This window comes from Haliotis rufescens, unplaced genomic scaffold (genome assembly GCF_023055435.1).
Source record: "Haliotis rufescens isolate VD_foot unplaced genomic scaffold, xgHalRufe1.0.p SCAF_21, whole genome shotgun sequence".
In the NCBI taxonomy this organism is placed as follows: domain Eukaryota; kingdom Metazoa; phylum Mollusca; class Gastropoda; order Lepetellida; family Haliotidae; genus Haliotis; species Haliotis rufescens.
Window position 1 is genome coordinate 11,444,251 of NW_025963902.1, and position 20,170 is coordinate 11,464,420.

General features: G+C 38.6%; 1 protein-coding gene across 4 annotated transcripts in view; it reads right to left on the minus strand.

Moving 5' to 3' along the window:
• Positions 1 to 20,170, minus strand: part of LOC124145758 — an 81,540-nt gene that overhangs the window by 37,354 nt on the left and 24,016 nt on the right. The window contains exon 1 of one of the 4 annotated variants that reach the window (XM_048401244.1): positions 13,358 to 15,969. The exons of 2 other annotated variants lie outside the window; for them this stretch is intronic. In XM_048401244.1, coding sequence (XP_048257201.1) covers positions 13,358 to 13,410 — 53 coding nt within the window. In that variant the 5' untranslated portion in view covers positions 13,411 to 15,969. Of the gene's footprint in view, positions 1 to 1,016; positions 2,579 to 13,357; positions 15,970 to 20,170 lie in introns of those variants that run through there. One more of the 4 variants, XM_048401245.1, reaches the window with a different exon arrangement.

Sequence of the window (20,170 nt, forward strand, 5' to 3'; positions counted from 1 at the left end):
TTTGAAAAAAATCAAAAATAATTTTAAGTTTCGGCATGTTCGTTTCCTTTCAAAACAAAAAGTACATCGCCGCCCACCACCTTCGCCAGGTGGGCGCGTGTGCTGACCCTTGTTGTCATTATGAAATACACACATTGTTTGACAAACATGTCAACAAATCTACACATACTGACAGCTTCCTGTCATGAAATGAACGCAAATACTTCACGCTGGGACTGAAATACCTTCCTACAGGTGCAAGGCTTTTATCTTAACACTGTGTTTTAAGTTACACCTGAAAATTATCTGGATAGAGTTGTGATCGCACTGTTAAATGGCTGGCAAAACGGGATGGCCAAGTTTTAAGTGCTCAGTGATATTTTTACCACACAAACTCAAAGGAAGTCTTATGGGCTGAATGCCAAAGCTGTAAATATCTACAGCTGTATACCCAAATGTTTTAATTGATCATATTCATAAATATTGTTTAATTAATAATAACATTTATCAAAAATATTTTACAAATAATGAAATAGTCAAGGTTTTTTTAGAAGAGAAAAAAAATTTGTTCCAGAAAAAAAATGAAGAAAGATGATTTGTCCTCAAACTTTCCCCCCCAAAATAAATTTGTCCTTGGACACGCCGGATGTCTTGAAAACAAATAGGTTGTGAAAACCTCACCAGCCTCATTTTAACCTATGTTGGCCTTCTGCTCCTGTGTTAAAGAAGCCTATCCCATAGGGATGACACCATCATTTCCACAGGTCATTTGACCCGCAACTATTCCCCCCAGTCTGAAGTGAGATGATCGTAACATATGATGATCCTCATCATGAAATCAGCCCGATGACTAAAGGTCCAAAATAATTGCTTCAACCCAATCAACATATAATAATGGCAACAGCTGTTTAACAGAACTCAGACAAAAATTATTCCTGCTGAAAGCCCAACTTACTAATCTAACTGTACCCTTCTGTGGGGAACTAGCTGACTAAGACACTATTTGTATATTGATCCATAATGCTAAAAATACGAACCTGTGACTGGGCAGATTGCACGTTCTTGTCATGGTGTATCTCGTAATTTCAGTTCCAAACTATTTCTACATGCCTATAGAAACAGGCTTCAGTTGTGAGAATTGCACAGAATCGTTCGTCCAGAGCTGTAGAACCCAGTAATTGATCGGTCATCAATCAGGCCATGAGAGCCTTCCGAAGGTCAACGTCCAATAATGACTTTGATGTCCATTACCAGCTGTGAAGTAACGTCTATTGCACTATTCAAATTGCCAATTTCTTCCACAAAACGAGTCAGGTCTGTAATTCACCACAGTGCTGCCTGCATCTTATTCAACAAAAGACACACTTGACTCGACATTCTATTCCTTGAAATGTTGTCTATTTCTTGACTAGCATTGTCAATTTCATCACACACAGTAAAGGTTATTAAATTATATCTCACAAGTCCTGATCTGAGAAAATGGCAATTCAGCAATATTTGATGAGATAGACTTTGTAATTTGCAGTCTACACTTAGTCTGAGGTAAAAGCTGCTGAATCATTTCAAAAGACTCAAAATTCATTCATCTGACAATGATTGGAATTAATCATCAATTGCACAGTGTCATCATATCGTCAAGCCTGATTTCACAGTGAAATTCATCAATTATGCACCATGAGTCAGCGCCATTCTCAGCCGAAGTTCGTAATTCCACAGACACCCTGACTTAGAAGCTGGCCTTACAGTCTACCGATGTTTGACAGGAGCTATTGTAGATTTCACAAGTGTATTCCATGACAAGAGTAAATGTCATGTCCCCTAGCTGGGTCTTCACAGCAACTGTGCATGTTCCGTAACTGACACTGCTCGTCACCTTCAATAATCTGATTCCGAATGAGCAATCAGAAAACAAGCTCATCCGAGAAAACAATTGGTGATGCGTCGGTCATTTCCTCCTCGATTATGAAAATGGCCTTGATGATGGCGATGAGCAAACCGCTGCGCGTATCGGCATGTGTTAACAGGTGATTCTGCTGAGGCCTGCCTGTGTTTGTCGACTCCTGCAGAGCGGCTTAAGACGATGACTCACATTGGATCATGCAAGCGAGGCCAAGTTGACGCATAATTCCCAAACTCACGGACATTAGGAATCCATAATCACAACACCGATGTTCGATCTCGCATCGTGACTGTCCGGTACATTTCTGATAGTGACACTAAATAAACAGCAGGGTGCAATAGGCATGAAATGTACAACCCTTGTGATGGTCCTACTGCTAATGTTCTCCCATTTAAGCCTACGATGATTGAAATCTACAACCCATCAATTTTCCCAAATACCAGTATGGTGCAAGTCACACAAAATCTATAATACTAATGTACAATTCTCTTTTGGAATCCTTGACAACGAAAACTAAGGTAGAAAAATACCTAATTAGCTTAAATCAAATAATCAATAAAAACTGAAAATCTAAATGTTTCACAAGATGCAACCTTGTCAACATAAATTTCAACTGAAATGTACTATCCAACGTAATTGCTACATATCTTGCTCATGGGATGAAATTAACATGTAATTTACGACCATACATATAATCACCCTTTCATCCAGTCAATAACCACAGCTAGCTCACAACACAACCATCAGCACACTGACTCATATATATCAGCTACTGCCTAATTTAACATCCTAAATACAATTAACTTATGAAAAGCAACTTGTTTGACCCAATATACATAGAAATCTTGTCTACAAACAAGGGTTTTAATTGACATCTTTTGTACAGTAGTTAGCTACAACTAATCCAAGGATTATCATGTTGTCTAATACCTTGCTGTGATCACTCATTAATCCACTGCACAAACATCGTTAGCTAATTGTCAAATTCATAGGTAACATTCCACGCAATTATCTGCTGTGTAATCTGGGGCTTGGGTCGTTAAGAGCGATTATTGACACTTGATAAAATAAACAAGTTGTTCATATGGATGCTTACTGACCACTGGGATGTGTTTTTTTCTTGAAACAAAAGATTAATTGACACACTTAATAGGATTAACCTGCAATTGCAGACATTGTATTCACACCAGTCAAATTACACGGAACCCAAGCTTTGTTCAAACATGTCACTATCTATAATTTAATTTCAAAACATGCCAATTTAACATGTTAAATGAAACTGTGACACAGTTTTTTTTGGTATTTTTTAAATGACCAACGGGTCTATATTATTTACTATACTAATTATTTGTCGTCTTTGATAGGCATTTAGAAGTTGGGAGAACATGAATACACAACACTTTTGTATGGAAAGCAACTTCTTTATATCTTTACACGACGTTTCAGAGCTACTTCTTGCTACTTTATTACGTGAATGCTTGGTGAAGGAGCAAGAAGTAGCTCTGAAACATCGCACAGAGTGAGTGAGTTAGGTTTAACGCTGCTTTTAACAGTATTGCAGTTATATCGCGGCATGTCAGCTTGTGGGAGGAAAGCCCAAAGTGATGCAGGTCTTAAGACGTTTACCCCTTCGGTGAAACCCACGAGCATGGGTATGATGCTGACAAACCTAGAAACATAATCGGGATGAATTGGATTTTGAACACACAATCATAGGTTTCCGGCGTGCCCAAGGGACGCAACTCAGCACAGCGAATCGCAGCGCCTTAGACGACTGGGCCACCTGTGCCCCCATCGTACAAATAAAAGAAGTAGACATGCATAATAAAAAAGAAAAAGTGTCATGTATTAATACTTATTATTATTATCCAAAATACACCTTGTCTGTAGACATGTTCATAATCATAATTTCATTTCCTGCAAAAATGACCAGGTACAGAGTCGGCATGTAAAAGTGGCCGTCCACAAGGAAATGTCAGCAGACCTTCCCGATAGAGGCTCTGACTAGCAGACTTCAGTTAATGTAATAATTTCCAGCCCTATTCTCATACACAACAGACATGGCTGAAGCCGAGCCCACCTTGATGTAGTTGTCAGACAAGATCAATGTACGTTAAGACACGAGCCTGGCGTCCTGACTGGGCAGTAATCAAGTCTGTTGCACTTCACTGCTGCCTGACGGAGGAAGTCACATCATTTGTCATGGCGATCAAAAGCATGAATCATTATGATTACCTCCATTTCAAAATACCTGATGCACAGAGCTCTACAGGTAAATGACCCACAGGTGAGTCGATGCCGTTTAATGCAGTACTCAGCAATCACTGTAATCACAGGCATATCACTGTAGTTTGTAAATAGTGAGTGAGTGAATGAGTTTGGTTTAATGCTGCTTCAAACAGTATTCCAGTTAGATCACGGCTGTCAGCTTAATGTCACCAGGGAGGAAAGCCCAAAGTGATGCAGGTCCCTGGTGTTTATCACTTTTGTGAAACCCACGAGCACGGGTATGGATATAAACCCGCAAGCATAGGTTTCTGCCATGCCCAAGGGACACAACCAGGGTAGGAAATTAACAGTAGCCTACCAGCCCTGGGCTAGTACAAATTCCTGCGGGCTAGAACAAATTTCCTAATTTCCCCATTGTCTTAATATTACAAGGACATTTTATCTTTACCTGGGCTAGTAAAGCCTTTCAGTTTAGTTCTAAGCCTGCACAACTCTGCATAGCGAATTGCGGCGCCTTAGACGATGTGCCCCCATTTGTAAATAGAGTCAGGTGCAGGCATATCAGTGATCGACAGCATGAGCAATGACCGATGATCAGGCTTGACAACACATAATTACCTAAGCCTGATCCGCACGTTACCCACAGGTAATGGTTCATGCATGAAGACATTTAATAGTATAGAAAGGTAAATGTGTACCTAACAAAACATTATCTGTTTTTCTTTGAAGATTGAAGTGTTCTGTTGTTTGGGGGCCTGGAGAGAGCTTTCAAAATTCTCTTAAATATAGTAGAGTGAGTGAGTGAGGTTGTACGCCGCTTTTAGCAATATTCAAGCAATATCGCGTCGGGTGACACCACAAATGGGCTTCACACATTCTACCCATGTCGGGAATCGAACCCGGGTCTTCGGCGTGATGAGCGAACGCTTTAACCATTTGGCTACCCGACGGCCCCTAAATATAGTCATGATAGTAGAATCTAAACAAATTAGAATGCCTCAAACCTTTACAAAATAATCATATAAATATAATAAAGTGCCTCTCGTTGATTTTACAAAATCTGTGGATGAACCAACCAACCAACCAACCCACCAACCCATCAACCAACCCATCAACCAACCCACCAACCCACCCACCAACAACCAACAGGTTATAGTGAGAATGTGTGACAAACTTCAACACACAAGTATAAATCAACATTTTTTTTATCATCTCCAGAAACAACATGTCACCTTTACAACAACAAGACTGGCAAGTTGCACACACTGCCCTGAACTTAACACCTGTCAGATGGAAGAGAAAGAGACACTTCAAACCATGCAATTACTTCCCGGGTTAATAACCCTGGCCCTTGAGTCAAGTTTCTCCCATCTACTTCACATTGGACAGTGTTTCACAATAAGGCACAATCCGGTCTGAGAGATAATTTTGCCATGTTTAGGAAAGTTTCCTGCATTGTATTACACAGGAAATAGGAGGTAGAGAGCAGGCACGCCCGAAACACTTCAGTAACCACACACGCTAGTAGTGGCTAGTAGACGCATTTACTTACACTGTTTGTTGTTAATGCTAAACTCAGCAATATTCTAGCTGTATGACAGCGGTCTGTAAATAATCGAGTCTAGGCCAGACAATCCAGTGATTGATATCATATGCATCGATCTACGCAATTGGGATACAATGACATGCATCAACCAAGTCAGCGAGTCTGACCATCCGGTCCTGTTTGTCACCTCTTACAACAAGCATCATTAGTTGCCTGACCTGGGCATTACTTAATGCAGAGTGCCAGGCAGGGTAACAACAAGTTCCTTCTTGTAATGTCTTTTAATGGTATGACACAGTGGGATGGAACCCTCCAGGCAGACACTCTATCCACTAGATCACAGAGCAGCATTAGAAATTGGCACTAGTCCTGTAGTCCTAGCCAAACTGCCCAATAGTTACGGTATCATAAGGGCTGGTAGAAATTTGCCTTTCTTTCTGGGTTTTGCTATATGTTGTCATAATAATTGAGTGAGTGAGTGGGGTTTTACGCCGCTTTTAGCAATATTCCAGCAATATCACGGCGGGGGACACCAGAAATGGGCTTCACACAATGTACCCATGTCGGGAATCGAACCCGGGTCTTCGGAGTGACGAGCGAACGCTTTAACCACTAGGCTACCCGACCGCCCCGGGAAATCTCGAGAGCACCTGAGTATGCGTATACCTGAGAACACCTGTACATTACCTGCTGTAGGTAATCAATGCCTTTGCGTGTCACATATCTCACCTGCCAATCAGAGTCAGGTAATTGATTTCTGTATGACTGACACTGACCAAATTGTGTGAAGGTAAATACCGAGGTCATGTTTCACGGACTGGAAATCGGATGGTGCTCACTAGATTAGGCTGTAGTTGCTGAATTTTCCTTATACAGGGGTCAACTAACTGCTGGCCCATGGGCCCGTGGCCAGTTAAAATTACAAAAGGCTTGCTGAAACGTAAAATAGATGGCCAGTCTGGTTAGTCAAAACTTCCCCCTTCTCCGTGTATGTTAAATTTTTTTAATTGGACACTGCTCGTGAATCATGTATTTCTGCTGAGTAAATATTTAGGGGGGGGATGAGGTCGTGTGAATGGTTAACTCAAAGAAAGATTATGTCGATCATCTTAATAGAATGACAACCGGTGGCCATTTTGTAATATTGTATACAACAACATCTTTATTTGCTCATAAATTGCCACGAAATAAGGCAAATGGGAGCCAAGACTTAATCTGAGAGAGCAGGAGAAAGCGTTTTAGGGGTGAGGAGTTCTAAAATGTTCAGAGCTTCTTGATCTCAGGTTCACGGTTTAGTTGTCGGCCAGTTAGTTTGGAGAAGGGCCAGTAACTGTAAAAAGGAGCAAGCCCTGCTGGCGACATACAAACTTGTTGCTTATCTACCCCTGTTACGGCAGGTAACTTCTGGAAGGATATCAGGCAAACACCATGGAATGATGACCACATGTAGTGATGTTTAGGCAGACTTACTAACAGAATAAAGACTTACTTACTTACAGAATAAAGACTTACTTACAGAATAAAGACTTACTTACTTACAGAATAAAGACTTACTTACTTACTTACAGAATAAAGACTTACTTACTTACAGAATAAAGACTTACTTACAGAATAAAGACTTACTTACTTACAGAATAAAGACTTACTTACTTACTTACTTACTTACTTACTTACTTACTTACTTACTTACTTACAGTAAACTACGGTTATAGCGAACATGCTTATAACGAACTGACGGATATAACAAACTTACTTTTTTGGTCCCGACTATTTGCTGTAGTTATGCTGTATATATGCTTATAACGAACTACGGTTATAACGAACTAAAATTAGTAGTCCCTTTGAGTTCATTATATCCGTGGTTTACTTACTTACTTACTTACTTACTTACTTACTTACTTACTTACTTACTTACTTACTTACTTACTTACTTAAGCATTTTGAGATTTAAAAAAAATTAAATAATGTTTTAGATGTATATAACGGTTCTAAATATAGGCTTAACTCGGAAAGTAAATTAGCTCATAATTGTGTTTCGGTAATTAGGTCCATTGTATGCATGCTGAAAAGGCTTCATTGGGTATTTACGTTTGCTGTTTTCAAACAATTGAGTTGTCTATTTAATGCATGCATTTCTGTACGGAAGTTCATTAAAAGTAATTGGGTTTTGAATAACTTTGGGGAGTATTTTATGCAAATACAAGCTTATCTGAAGCTCTGCACCTACAACTGAAGCTTTTTGACAAAACATTTTGTAAATGGACATACACAAAAAGTCTGCAAGTTGAACCAGAAGTCTGAAGGCCGAGTTCTGTTCTGTCCAGTAAACTCACAATTATAAGTACATATAATAACATTAAAATCGAAAGTTAAAATAAAGAGAGCTGAGAGCCAAGTTCAGGTATGAATACAAGGTTTTCACACAGACGAGACTCATACGGTACATAATATCACAAGCAATTTGGGGGACTTTTTCTTCTTTCAAAACTCTTTAAAACAACAACAGAAGTCAGGCAGAATTATTTGCTATCCTGCAATGACCACGATACACAGAGTATTTATGCCGAGGCACACACAAGGTTAGTGCTGACATCATCTCCCACAGCGAGCAATGATCTCCAGCTCTCAACTTCCTGTACCTGTTCGATTCATCACAGGGGTCGCTAATGACGACGGCTATTTCAGAGCTGAGGGCAAACACGGAAATGAACGACCCTGTGGTTGACGAAAACCGTCAATCTATTTGTCAACACTAAATTCCTGTTTACACATGATTAGGAGATGCGTATATCGGTGTCCCCTGCATGTCAAATACGTCTTATTCTAAACAAATGTTGCTGACTGTTCTTGTTTTTTCCTGTTTGTTCATGTAAAAGATTTTTTGACGAGTCGTATATTTCATATGACATACAGAGGTGAGAAAATACAATATGAACAGGTCTTCAAGTAAAGAAATGTCAAGAACTGAAGTATTTTTGTTCTCATGTGCAAACAAATTGATCATTTAATAACAACTTCTTCTTTTCTAAACACACAGAATATTTACAGTGTTTATGTACATACAATCTTGACAACATCAATATGCTCACAGACCTTTTTAAAATAACAAATATCAAACACATCATAAAATATTAAAACTTTTTTTTAAGTAAATGTAAGTGTATGTGAATTTATCATATAAATATTGAATATCATCATCTAAATCATGCTTGTGGCATATATCCTGAAACCGAGCATCCATTCCAGGATCGATGGAAGATGCTTGCACAGTCTGCACAGTCGGCACTGAGCTATCATAAGGCCATACATTTTTTTCCCCCTGTTTCACGGGTCATAGTCCCTTCTGAAAAGCAGCAGGTCTAAAAATGAAATTAAACATGAAAACCACGTTAACGAGCCTGACCACCCGATCCCATTAGTCACCTCTTTTAGTAAGCAAGGGTTGCTGAAGATCAATTCTAACAAGAATCTTCACAGGTCTATAAACTATGTAGCGATAGGAGTAGGGTTTTATGCCACTTACTGCAATTTTGACCTCAAAGACCAAATTACTATAACATTGAAGAGTTATACTTGGATGTGCTAATTGCCTGGTTTAAATAATGTCGATTGCAAAATACAAATTAAATAGATATTACTTAGACAGTAAATGTGCTTGTTTTGCTACAAAAGAGTGTCACAGATCTCACAAACCTTAAATCATTTTCACAGCATATTTTCTTTTCACTATTTAAATTTGAATATTAAAAACAAAACAAAATGGTAATACAACCTTTTCACATAAAACTGAAATGGTCAAAACAATCATCAAGGTGACAGTCTTGACAAAAATAACTGATGGGATTAATGAAACAAGGATTTTTTAGTCATTCTGGTGATAAAAACTTAGTCAGTTCGTGGAATTACAATCACGTGGCAAAGGATATATTAATTTCAATTAAACAATGCAACCAGACCTTTTCAGCACAATATCCGAAACAATTTCCTTATGGCTGAAACAAGCAGGCATGTAACACTGTTTTAAGTGAACCTGATTTGTGGACTTCAGACCTCTCGTAATGAACTTCCTCACCCCACAGTGTTCCTGCCATTACCACTAACACAAAGCCAAGTGAGCAAATTCCTGAGATGGTAAATTTGGCAGAGCTTTGTGTTCAAATAAGCCTAATTTAAAAAAGTAATTTCAAAAAGTTTTTAGATTAGGTGAGTGAGTATGGTTTTACTCTGCTTATACTAAGTTATAGCAATATCACGGGATTGGGGGGGGATGGGGGGAGGAGAGAGAGAGACAGAGACAGAGAGAGAGAGAGAGACAGAGAGAGAGACACAGAGAGAGAGAGACAGAGAGAGAGAGAGAGACACACACACACACACACCAGAAATGGGCTTCACACATTGTACCCATATTGGGAATCAAACCCGGGTCTTCAGCGTGACGAGTGAACGCCTTAACCACAAGGCTACCCTACGCCCCTGTTTTTAGATTACTTCATAACACCTGCAATGTTCATGGACCTCAGGATCACTCTAAACTCGGAAAGGTGTCAGTTATTGAAAGTTGTCTCTGAGGTCCTTTGGGGTTACTGATATTGTTTATTAATCTATACACCTGAAAAAAAGTTAAGAACCATGCACCTGATGGCATGACTGATTAACTATAGTAACATGAAAAAATCTGGTGGTCCTTAACTTTTTTTCAGTAGTATATGCAACATAGGCACCAGGCATATTACAGGCACAAAAGCATATACTGTATTCCCTCTAATAAGCGCCGGCTTCAATAAGCGCCTGGTAGGAAGCAGTGTACAACACAATAAGCGCCAGATCTCCAATAAGTACCAGATGTTAGAGTTTTGTTCTCTATCTTGAAATAATCTATTTAATTTTGATTTATTAGTGTCTGTAGCTTATGCTTCACTGTAGTTGAAATATTAATGCCTGGTCTCTTATTAAATCACCATTGAGCATCCATTTTGTAACCCAAGGGTTTTGGAAGCTTGGACAGAGAATAAGAACCAGGACACTTTAGAGCAAATACAGTAATTCAGAAAACAATCACCCCTAGTCTGTCTTATCAAATACAGCCCATGCAAGTCTATAATGTTTGGCAAGTCTAGATCACTGCAGTATCAGGAAAGTATCTGAAAATGAAGAGAGTCACTGGGCTCCTTTTTATTATATTTTTATTAAGATAACTGAACAACTGTTTTTTTATGTACGATATGTTCATTTCAGAGACTAAATGTTAGTCTAAATCACCCCATTCCAATCCCATTGATGGTTCCTTAATATGTTGATACCAGATAGTTTCTCATACAATTATTATTATTTACCCTCATACGAAACTTTATTTTGGGGACTGTATGTTAGTTAGTCTAAGGGACACCAATATTTTTTTATTTTCAACACTGAGGATTATGACAAGGATCCATACTACAACCCCTCGACTTTCATCCTTATTTTTTAACACTGACTAGAACGGTGACACGTTCTGCACATGCTGCATGTGCAAGATCCATAGGCATTATAGAGATGATTCACACTCCAGCACAGTGGTGACTTAGCATTATTGCCACAGGCTAATTTGTGTATCACGTGACCAGACTTTACTCTAGTTTGTAAACAACCACGCTTACTCTGAAATTAGAGTAGACAGGCCTTATGCAAGCGCTTTACATATTATCGTGCATAATTATACAGATATCTTACTACAACTGTGACAGTGAGGTGCAGGACAATATATCTTTATACATCAAGTGACCGTATCGCTAGCTCTCCGTAGGGCTCGATGACAGCACATGGAGCCGTACAACCAATGTAAACAAAGGATAAATACGCAAATGAAAAGTTTTTCGAGTTCTAGGATATTAAATTTTCTTAAAGCGAGTGAGTTGTTTTTAACGCCGCTTTTAACAGTATTCCAGTCATATCACAGCATGTCAGCTTAATTTTGGAGGAAAGCCCGAAGTGATGCAGGTCTTAGACGTTTACCACTTCGATGAAACCCACAAGCACGGGTATAGACTGACAAACCTAGAAACATAATCAGGGTGAACCGGGATTCGAACCCACAATCATAGGTTTCTGGCGTGTCCAAGGGACGCAACTCTGCACAGCAAATCACAGCGCCTTAGATGACTGGGCCACCCGTGCCCCCATTTTCTCAAAGAAAGTTACCTTTCATGACATGTTAATCTAAATGAGTAGACTTTTCAAAAGGAAACTGATAAATAACATATGTAACATGTTGAACGGACTGTGTAATATGTGATGAATCATCACATTTCCCTGGCCTGTGACAGAGGTACTAGGTAGGCTGCAAGGTTGGTTGGTTTTGTTGTTTAACGCTGCACTCAGCAATACTCCAGCTATATGACGGCGGTCTGTAAATAATCGACCAGACAATCCAGTGATTAATATCATGAGCATTGACCCACGCAATTGGGATCAATGACATGCATCAACCAAGACAGCGAGCCTGACCACCTGATCCTGTTAGTCACCTCTTAAGACAAGCATAGTCGCCTTTTACGGCAAGCATGGGTTGCTGAAGACCTATTCTACCCCAGATCTTCACGGGTCTGACCGCAAGGAACTCTCAGGGTAGGAGAGTGGGGAAGATTCTAATCAAAGAGGATTTTCTTGCCTCCGTCCTTTTTGGATACCAAATTATTTATTAATTAATTTTCATGTCAGGAAAACATGTCCAAACCACTGATTATCTAGATTAAGGTTGACACAAATATTGAATTGCACTGGTTAAACTATAAAATGTCAATAAAATGTTGTATGATTTTTCAGTAATATGGATTTGTAGCATTTTAACAATTGTTCCATTTTGACTTTTCAAGGACAGAAAACACAATTGATCAGGGTTAGAAATTGGCACTAGTCCAATAGTCCTTGACAAACTGCCCAGTGGTAAAGGTATCATAAGGACTAGTAGAAAATTGCCATTTTTAAGGGTTTTGATATATGTTATCATTATAAGGACTAGTGGACGAAAACTGTTAGTTTCTAACGCTGTTGATTAGTACAGTTTACAGATAACAATAACAGAAATAACAAATAACTGACAAGTTTTTCCTGTTTACACATTGATAAATGAATTGCACACCTTGTCAGCCCTACATTTCATCTTAAAGGGAGCTTTTGAGTTTGGATTAGTGAGTATATTAGTTGGGTTTAATCAAGGTCAAATTCATAACATTGCAAAAATCGGAACATAGATTTCAGGCTCACTACCAACTACACTTATGCCAAATTATGCATTTTTTTAATTGTGAAAGCTGACAAATTTCAGTCAGGTGAGCTAAAAAAGTTCCTAAAAACAAACATCTTCCAAAAATATCAAATATGTTTTTTCACAACACAGACTACTGCATGGTGATTGACCATAAGTGAGTGAGCTAGGTTTAACAGTATTCCAGTTATATCACAACGTGTCAACTTAATTTTGGAGGAAAGCCCGAAGTGATGCAGGTCTCGGACATTTACCACTTCAGTGAAAGCCACAAGCAAGGTATGGTGCAGACAAACCTTGAAACATAATATGAACGAACCGGGATTCAAACCCACAATCATAGGTTTCTAAGGGACGCAACTCTGCACAGCAATTGCAGCACCTTAACTAACTGGGCCAGCCGTGGCCCCTGATTGGACACTGGCTTTAGGACTTATATACAAGATCAAAGGCTACTCACTCTCCCTTGTGAATGTTCACAATGCTGCTTCGTCGACGCCCAGATCTCTTCATGGTAAATCCAATTAAAAAGCATTCACATTTCCAAATTCACCTGGCACGACACACCCAAGAGTCATACATGCCGTGACATCACCTCATTCGAATATCAACTTTTGGCTGCCGATTCATAATATTTTCTTGGGATCCATTTTCGGTTAATCAACAGAAGTTATTTAGTGCCTTGAGTAATCCATTCAAATCATTAATTACATTGCCACTTTCAACAATTAGTGACCCAGATTATCCATTCCAGTTGTCAATTTCATCACAACTTTCAACAACTTGTGCTTAGATAAAGCAGTTGTCAATTTCATCGCTATTTTCAACAACTCGTGACTTAAACAATCCAATTGTCAATTTCATGAGCACACTGAACAACTAGTCACTTAAACAATCCATTTCAGTTGTCAATTTCACAAGTACTTCCAACAGCTAGTGACTTCAATAATCCGTTTCAGTAGTCAATTTCACTAGCACTTCAACAGTCAGGGACTTAAATAATCCATTTCAGTTGTCAATTTCACAAGTACTTCCAACAGCTAGTGACTTCAATAATCCATTTCAGTTGTCAATTTCATCAGTACTTCAACAGCTAGTGACTTAATCAATCCACTTAAATCATCAATTTCATAAGCACACTGAACAACAAGTCACTAAATAATCAATTCCAGTTGTCAATTTCATCACTGCTTTCAACAATTAGTGACATAAATGATCTGTTTCAGTTGTCAATTTCACAAGCACTTCAACAGCTCGTGACTCCAGATGTTCAAAGATCCATGTTGTCAGCTGGGCCCAGGGAGGTGGAGCCCTGTGCATGATAACATTTCCCTGTCGTCATCCGTCTTCTCGTCTAGTACCTGCATCCGTCAAGATACAGTTCCACTAGAGCAGCACTCTATTAACCTACAATGCTTCGTCACATTCTCAATGTTGTTGAACTCCTGTGACACACTTCATAATGTGACGAAAAAAACTGCCTCCAAACCCACGCAAAGTCATGCCATCGGCTCATTTTCAGAATTCAAATTAATTTTTTCTTTATCTCAAATTTCCTCTCCAAAACGCTGTTAAAATTCATATTCGTTGTCACAGTCGTTAATGAGCATGTTGGACACACACATGGCATTGCAAAGGGTGGAAACTTGCACTAATTACCCAACACACTCGCCCCACTTGTGTAATTCTGTTTCATAACTCCTCCAGCACTAATGACAACTATCACTGCCAGTGAGAACAGTCATGCAAGATGTTAATTTCCTAACAGCTGACTCGTGTCATCACCAACTGACACATATCACGCAAACATATGTCACTGTTTTGAAACTATTCCTAAGGAAGAGGTCAAACTCTATATTATTCGCTTCCACTTTAGAAGACCCTATTAAAACCCAAGCCCTCTTCAAACAGCAAAAATAAATTTTTATCACTGCTCAAAAAATAACTCTCAAAATCATGACATGTCAATTACGTTTCAAATCCTTTGAAATCAACACAGCTTGATGAAATAGACAAGTGTAAACTCCTTTTTTCCACTTCTATTAGAAAACAACAATCCTCTTCAAAGAAGAAAATACATTCTAACACACACCCAAACCATGTCAGTTTCGCTCAAACAACACTGAAATCAAAACAAAGTTGATAAAATCCACAAGTTATCATCAATTCCGTTATTAGCAACACATGAAACCGAACACCTCTGTTACAACACAGTGTATATATCCACAGGCCTTGACGGCTACCTCCAGTTGAACAATGTTGAATGAAAATACCTCCAAAATTCACGGACACCAACACAAAAAGTCCCTCTAAAACTGACAGCTCTTTATCTACGTCCCACAGAAGGCACATACCATCGGAATCTCCATAAATGAATATGAAATTGTCGATATCAATTCCAACAGATGTATGTCCAACACTCAAGAGCGGACCTTAACTCGGCAACTTCACAGTCGTAAATGAAGCCACACCTCTTACTCTGCTTCAGTGATTTCTATTTTGCCCGACTAACACCCAGTGTCAATGTGCTATTTACCCAATCCATAGCTGTGAGGTTCATGCCAGCCCCAGCCCTCACAAAAGCATGACCAGATTCACCTACGAGTAAGCATTTTCGGCTACAGCTGTTGGGGCCTAGATTACGGCTCAAGCCTTCACATATGTGATATTGTTGTGATGATAAGTTTATCTCTCGATGACATTTGTCAAGGTTTCCTCCGACAAGTCGTCCCCTTCCGCGTACTAGGTCATGTGACCTTGCACGCTAATTTCACAAAGGAGTGAGGAAACATGCCTTTGCCTCGGGAGGTGTTTATTTTCAAATGTGTAAGGTTGAAGTTCGGGTCTCGAACTAAATGATAATACTCATTGTTATGATTATGAATAAAATTATGAATACTGACATGAATTTGACTAATATAGCCACAGCCTGTGATGTGTTCAAGCCTGGACCAGCCAAACCAGTGGTCAAAAGAATGAGCACTCATCCACATCATCTTGTTATCACACAGAGTTCAATAGGGATGGGATGATACAACAACTGTGCGATCTGATACGCATCATGATACCTTTTTCACGGTCTGATACATATCACTATACTTGCATGTGTCTTATCTGCAGTGCATAAGCCATCTTTTTTTATAGACAGGATGGCCAAATACCTGGCACACTGACGATTTACAGTTGGCAGTGTCAAGTATGGCGAAATGGATGAAAATATTTCCGTTTTCACAACTAATTTCCACTACTAATGTGTGTTTGGTGAAACAGATATTGAAGAAAACATTTAAGGTATGAATCAATATACTTTACTCAGTGTGCGAATGTGAACGATAACTGTATCAAGAAGTAAAAAATTGGGGTCCGATTTAACAATCAAAGACAAATAACAAACACAAACAAAAAGTGGCAATTGGACAGATTAAAGTGCTTAAAATAAAATCAATAATATACGAAGATCAATGATCTAAGTAACCATGATGCCACTCATATATTTTTATTGATACAATTTATTTATTTGTCAACCTTTTTGTAATCTGTTTGTCCTCCCCATGACACTGGAAACAACTAACTGATTAAAACTGGTCAATAAACCTACCTAGCCCCTTCTTTATTGCACAAACTTAAACAAGGACATTTAGACTAACATCTAGTCTCTAAAATGAACATATTTAACAGAAAAAAAACAGTTGTTAAATTATAGTTATAAAAAATCATAAAAAGAAGCCCATAGACTTTCTTCATTTTTTGATACTGCTGTAATCTAGACTTGCCTGATATTATAATATTATGAGTTATTAAAACGTCTGCAATATTATGTATATTATGCGTATAAACAAAGACATGAAGTCGTAAAATCTATGTAATGTGCTTCACATTGTATTGCTGACACTGCATTTTCTTGTATATGGGCCAAAGGCCTACACACAAATAAACTAATTTTGACTGACTTTATAGACTTGCATGGGCTGTATTGGATATATTTGTTTCAGGGTCTGTATGACAGACTAAGGGATATTAGGTAATGATTTTGTTCTCAAGTGTGCCAAAGGGCACTAAAGATGTTGAGATGTGCCCTTTGGGACTTAAGTTTGCCAACAAGAGGTGGAATTCATTTGATTTATTTTCACACTTAGGGACTGTTAATTCACCATCAGCGAGATGGCAGCTGTAATTTAGAAAGTTTGCCAATCCTTTTCAATAATAATACTCTTTTCAAAGTCTGAATCCTCGGCTTCATTCTGTGAGTCAAAATGCACTAAGCGTGTTCAAATTGCCATGTTCCATGTATTTGTTCAGTTAAATTGTGCCAAGTACTTTTATCTCTGGCTTCATGAAATGAAAAGACTCGTTAAAAAATGTTATTTCTAAGTGTGCCCATCAGGCACGGAGAACTTATGTCAATGGTGCCATTGTGATTTTAACCATGCCATTGGCACTCTATAATAGGAATTCCGAAGCCTGCAGTGCCAACCTCCTATAGCTTGAAAGGCATTATCCCTGTGCAAACAATTCAAATTTAAACCTATCACATATTTTCATCTAATAACTTAAAAACAAAATTTCACCTCTGCAATAATAATAATAATAATAATAATCATAATAATAATCATAATCATAATCATCATCTTCATAATTCCCTTTATATCGAACCAAATTCCACTCAAGTGAATGCTTATGGCAAATTTCATCATCATAATAATAATTCCCTTTATATCGAACCAAATTCCACTCAAGTGAATGCTCATGGCAAATTTCATCATCATCATCATCATCATCATCATCATCATAATAATTCCTTTCATATCAAACCAAATTCCACTCAAGTGAATGCTCATGGCAAATTTTAATGAGAATTCAACCTCTGCAATAATAATATGAAGGGTGAGAAGTAGATGAATAAGAAAAAGGAAAAGGAGATGACGACAAGGAGAAGAAATTGGAGAATAATAAGAGGATGGTGAATAAGAAGAGAAGATGGAGGAGTGAGTGAGTATTGTTTTACGCCGCTTTTAGCAATATTCCAGCAATATCACATGTTGTACTCATGTCAGGATTCGAAACTGGGCCTTTGGCGTGACGAGGGAACGCATTAACCACTAGGCTACCCGACCGCCCAGATGAGGGAGGAGAAGAAGGAGAAGGAGGAGGAGGAGGAGGAGAATAAGATGAATGAGTAGGAAGAAGAGGAGAGGGAGATGAGTAAGGAGAAGTAAAAGGATCAGGAGAGAGGAGAGAAAATAAAAGGAAGATGACTAATGAGAAGAAGAGAAAATAAAGGAGGAATAAGCAAGAAGAGGCAAGAGAAGAAAGAAAAGAAGAAGAAGAGAAGGAGGGGAATAAGAATGAGAAGTACATTTATAATGCACCAAATTGCACTCCTGCGATTGCTCATCAGGTGCTGCGACATGTTTATTACATGACTTGTGACGTAAACATTTACCTGTTATGTAAACATGTACTTCCACTTGAGAAAAATAGCTAAAAGGAATGAAGAGATTTCCTAACCAGTGTTAACAAGATAAATGTTTCCACAAAAATAAAAACCTTGGAGTTAGAAGCAAGTGCACTGTACGCCAGTCTTAAAATTCCCTGGGTTTAAAACAATCGTGACTTTTCACACAAGCTAAAAACAATGTAGCAATTCTTAGTCTGCAGGCTGCTTAACTTTCACATGATTCAAAGAGAAAATTGTAAGAATTTGCCCAAAGATTCTTGAACACAGCTCCTTAATTCTGGGACACTGAAGAAATACATTTTAGCAGTTTCATGTAAGATGGCGGGATTTTTCCAAGAGCGGCATCACTTCCTACAAAATATTTGTGAAGATGTTTCTTTCCTATCTCACTCCAGAGAGGCAGGAAAGCATCTTGTGAATTTTCCAATATCTTAACAGACAAACAACCCCGCAAAGAAAAGCAAACATTGTAAGCTGATTTTGAATTAAATTTGGGCATATGCGAAATTGCTGTTATGATCAAACTGCAAACTTTCTCCATTTCTCATTGCGTGATCAAGGTTATCACGTTTCGGACAAAACCAACCGTCCCCCGAGACTTGTGCTCAGCTTTATCTTCTCTTGTTTTGATTTTCAGTGTTCCAGTTTACCGGTAATTATCAGGTTTTTTTACCAGTCAAATTAGGCTTGGACGGTAATTCATGTGACTGCCAGTCCCTGTGGACGGCAAATATAGTACCTTATAAAAATCTTGGTTGTTGAACAAAACATAAGCAATATTAAATTTTTCCGAATAAAGTCAGCTTGTCTGTTACCATCAGGGTTTCCCCTTGTCTACTTTAAGTGGAAGGAAATAACATTTTGCCTTGCTTCGAGGTTAAATATTTGTAGCGACTTTGTCTCGAAATATTCACCAATAAGAGAGAATATTGTGACTGAACTTTGTGTGAATGACGTGTAGATCTAACTATGTTACTTCAGAGATGACATCATTGCATTTAACATGATGTTGATGAAATTAAAACCAGGTAATTTTCATACGTTTATATTTATTGAAAGTTGGGACTAACAAAAATTAGGGGGGATTGGTAATTTTTGGAGTTGACAGTCCACAGGATTGGCAGTTTTAAAAGCCAGCAGGAACACTGATTTTCACATTCTGTGACAGCTGAGAAGGCAAAATTTCTTTTGCCAATTACTAAACTCTTCCTAGAACAATACTATTCCCCTTTTTAATGGGGATATTTATATTTTCATGGCTGATTATCCTTTTCAACAATTGAGTAGTATGTTTAAACTTCCGGGGCACCAGTGATCAGGGCAGATTTTGTGGGTTCACAGAAATGTTTACTGTCCAAGTTTTGCTTGTTTGTTTGTTGTTTCAATGTCACTCTCAGCAATATCAACAGTCTGTCAAAACATCCAGTGATTGAAGTCAGGAGTCTCAATCAGCGAATTTGGGATACAGTAACATGCAATCAACCAAGTCACTGAATCTGACCCGATGATCCATTTAGTCACCTCTTATGACAAGCGTAGGTTTCTGGGGACCTGGGCCCTGTTCCACAAAGCGATCTTAGCGCTAAGACTATTGTAACTCCCATACTTTAACATAGGCCTACGGTGGTCGTAGGGCTAAGATCGCTTTGTGGAACGGGGCCCTGTATTCTTACCCAGAATTCCCACTATGCCTTCGGGCTATCTCCAATAACATGGTACTAAGTTCTTCAAAGCAATGTTCAACTCAGCTCCCTATTCATTTGCTTATAATTCACATACATAGTCTGGTAGTTAAAGTTGATTCATGTCATCGTA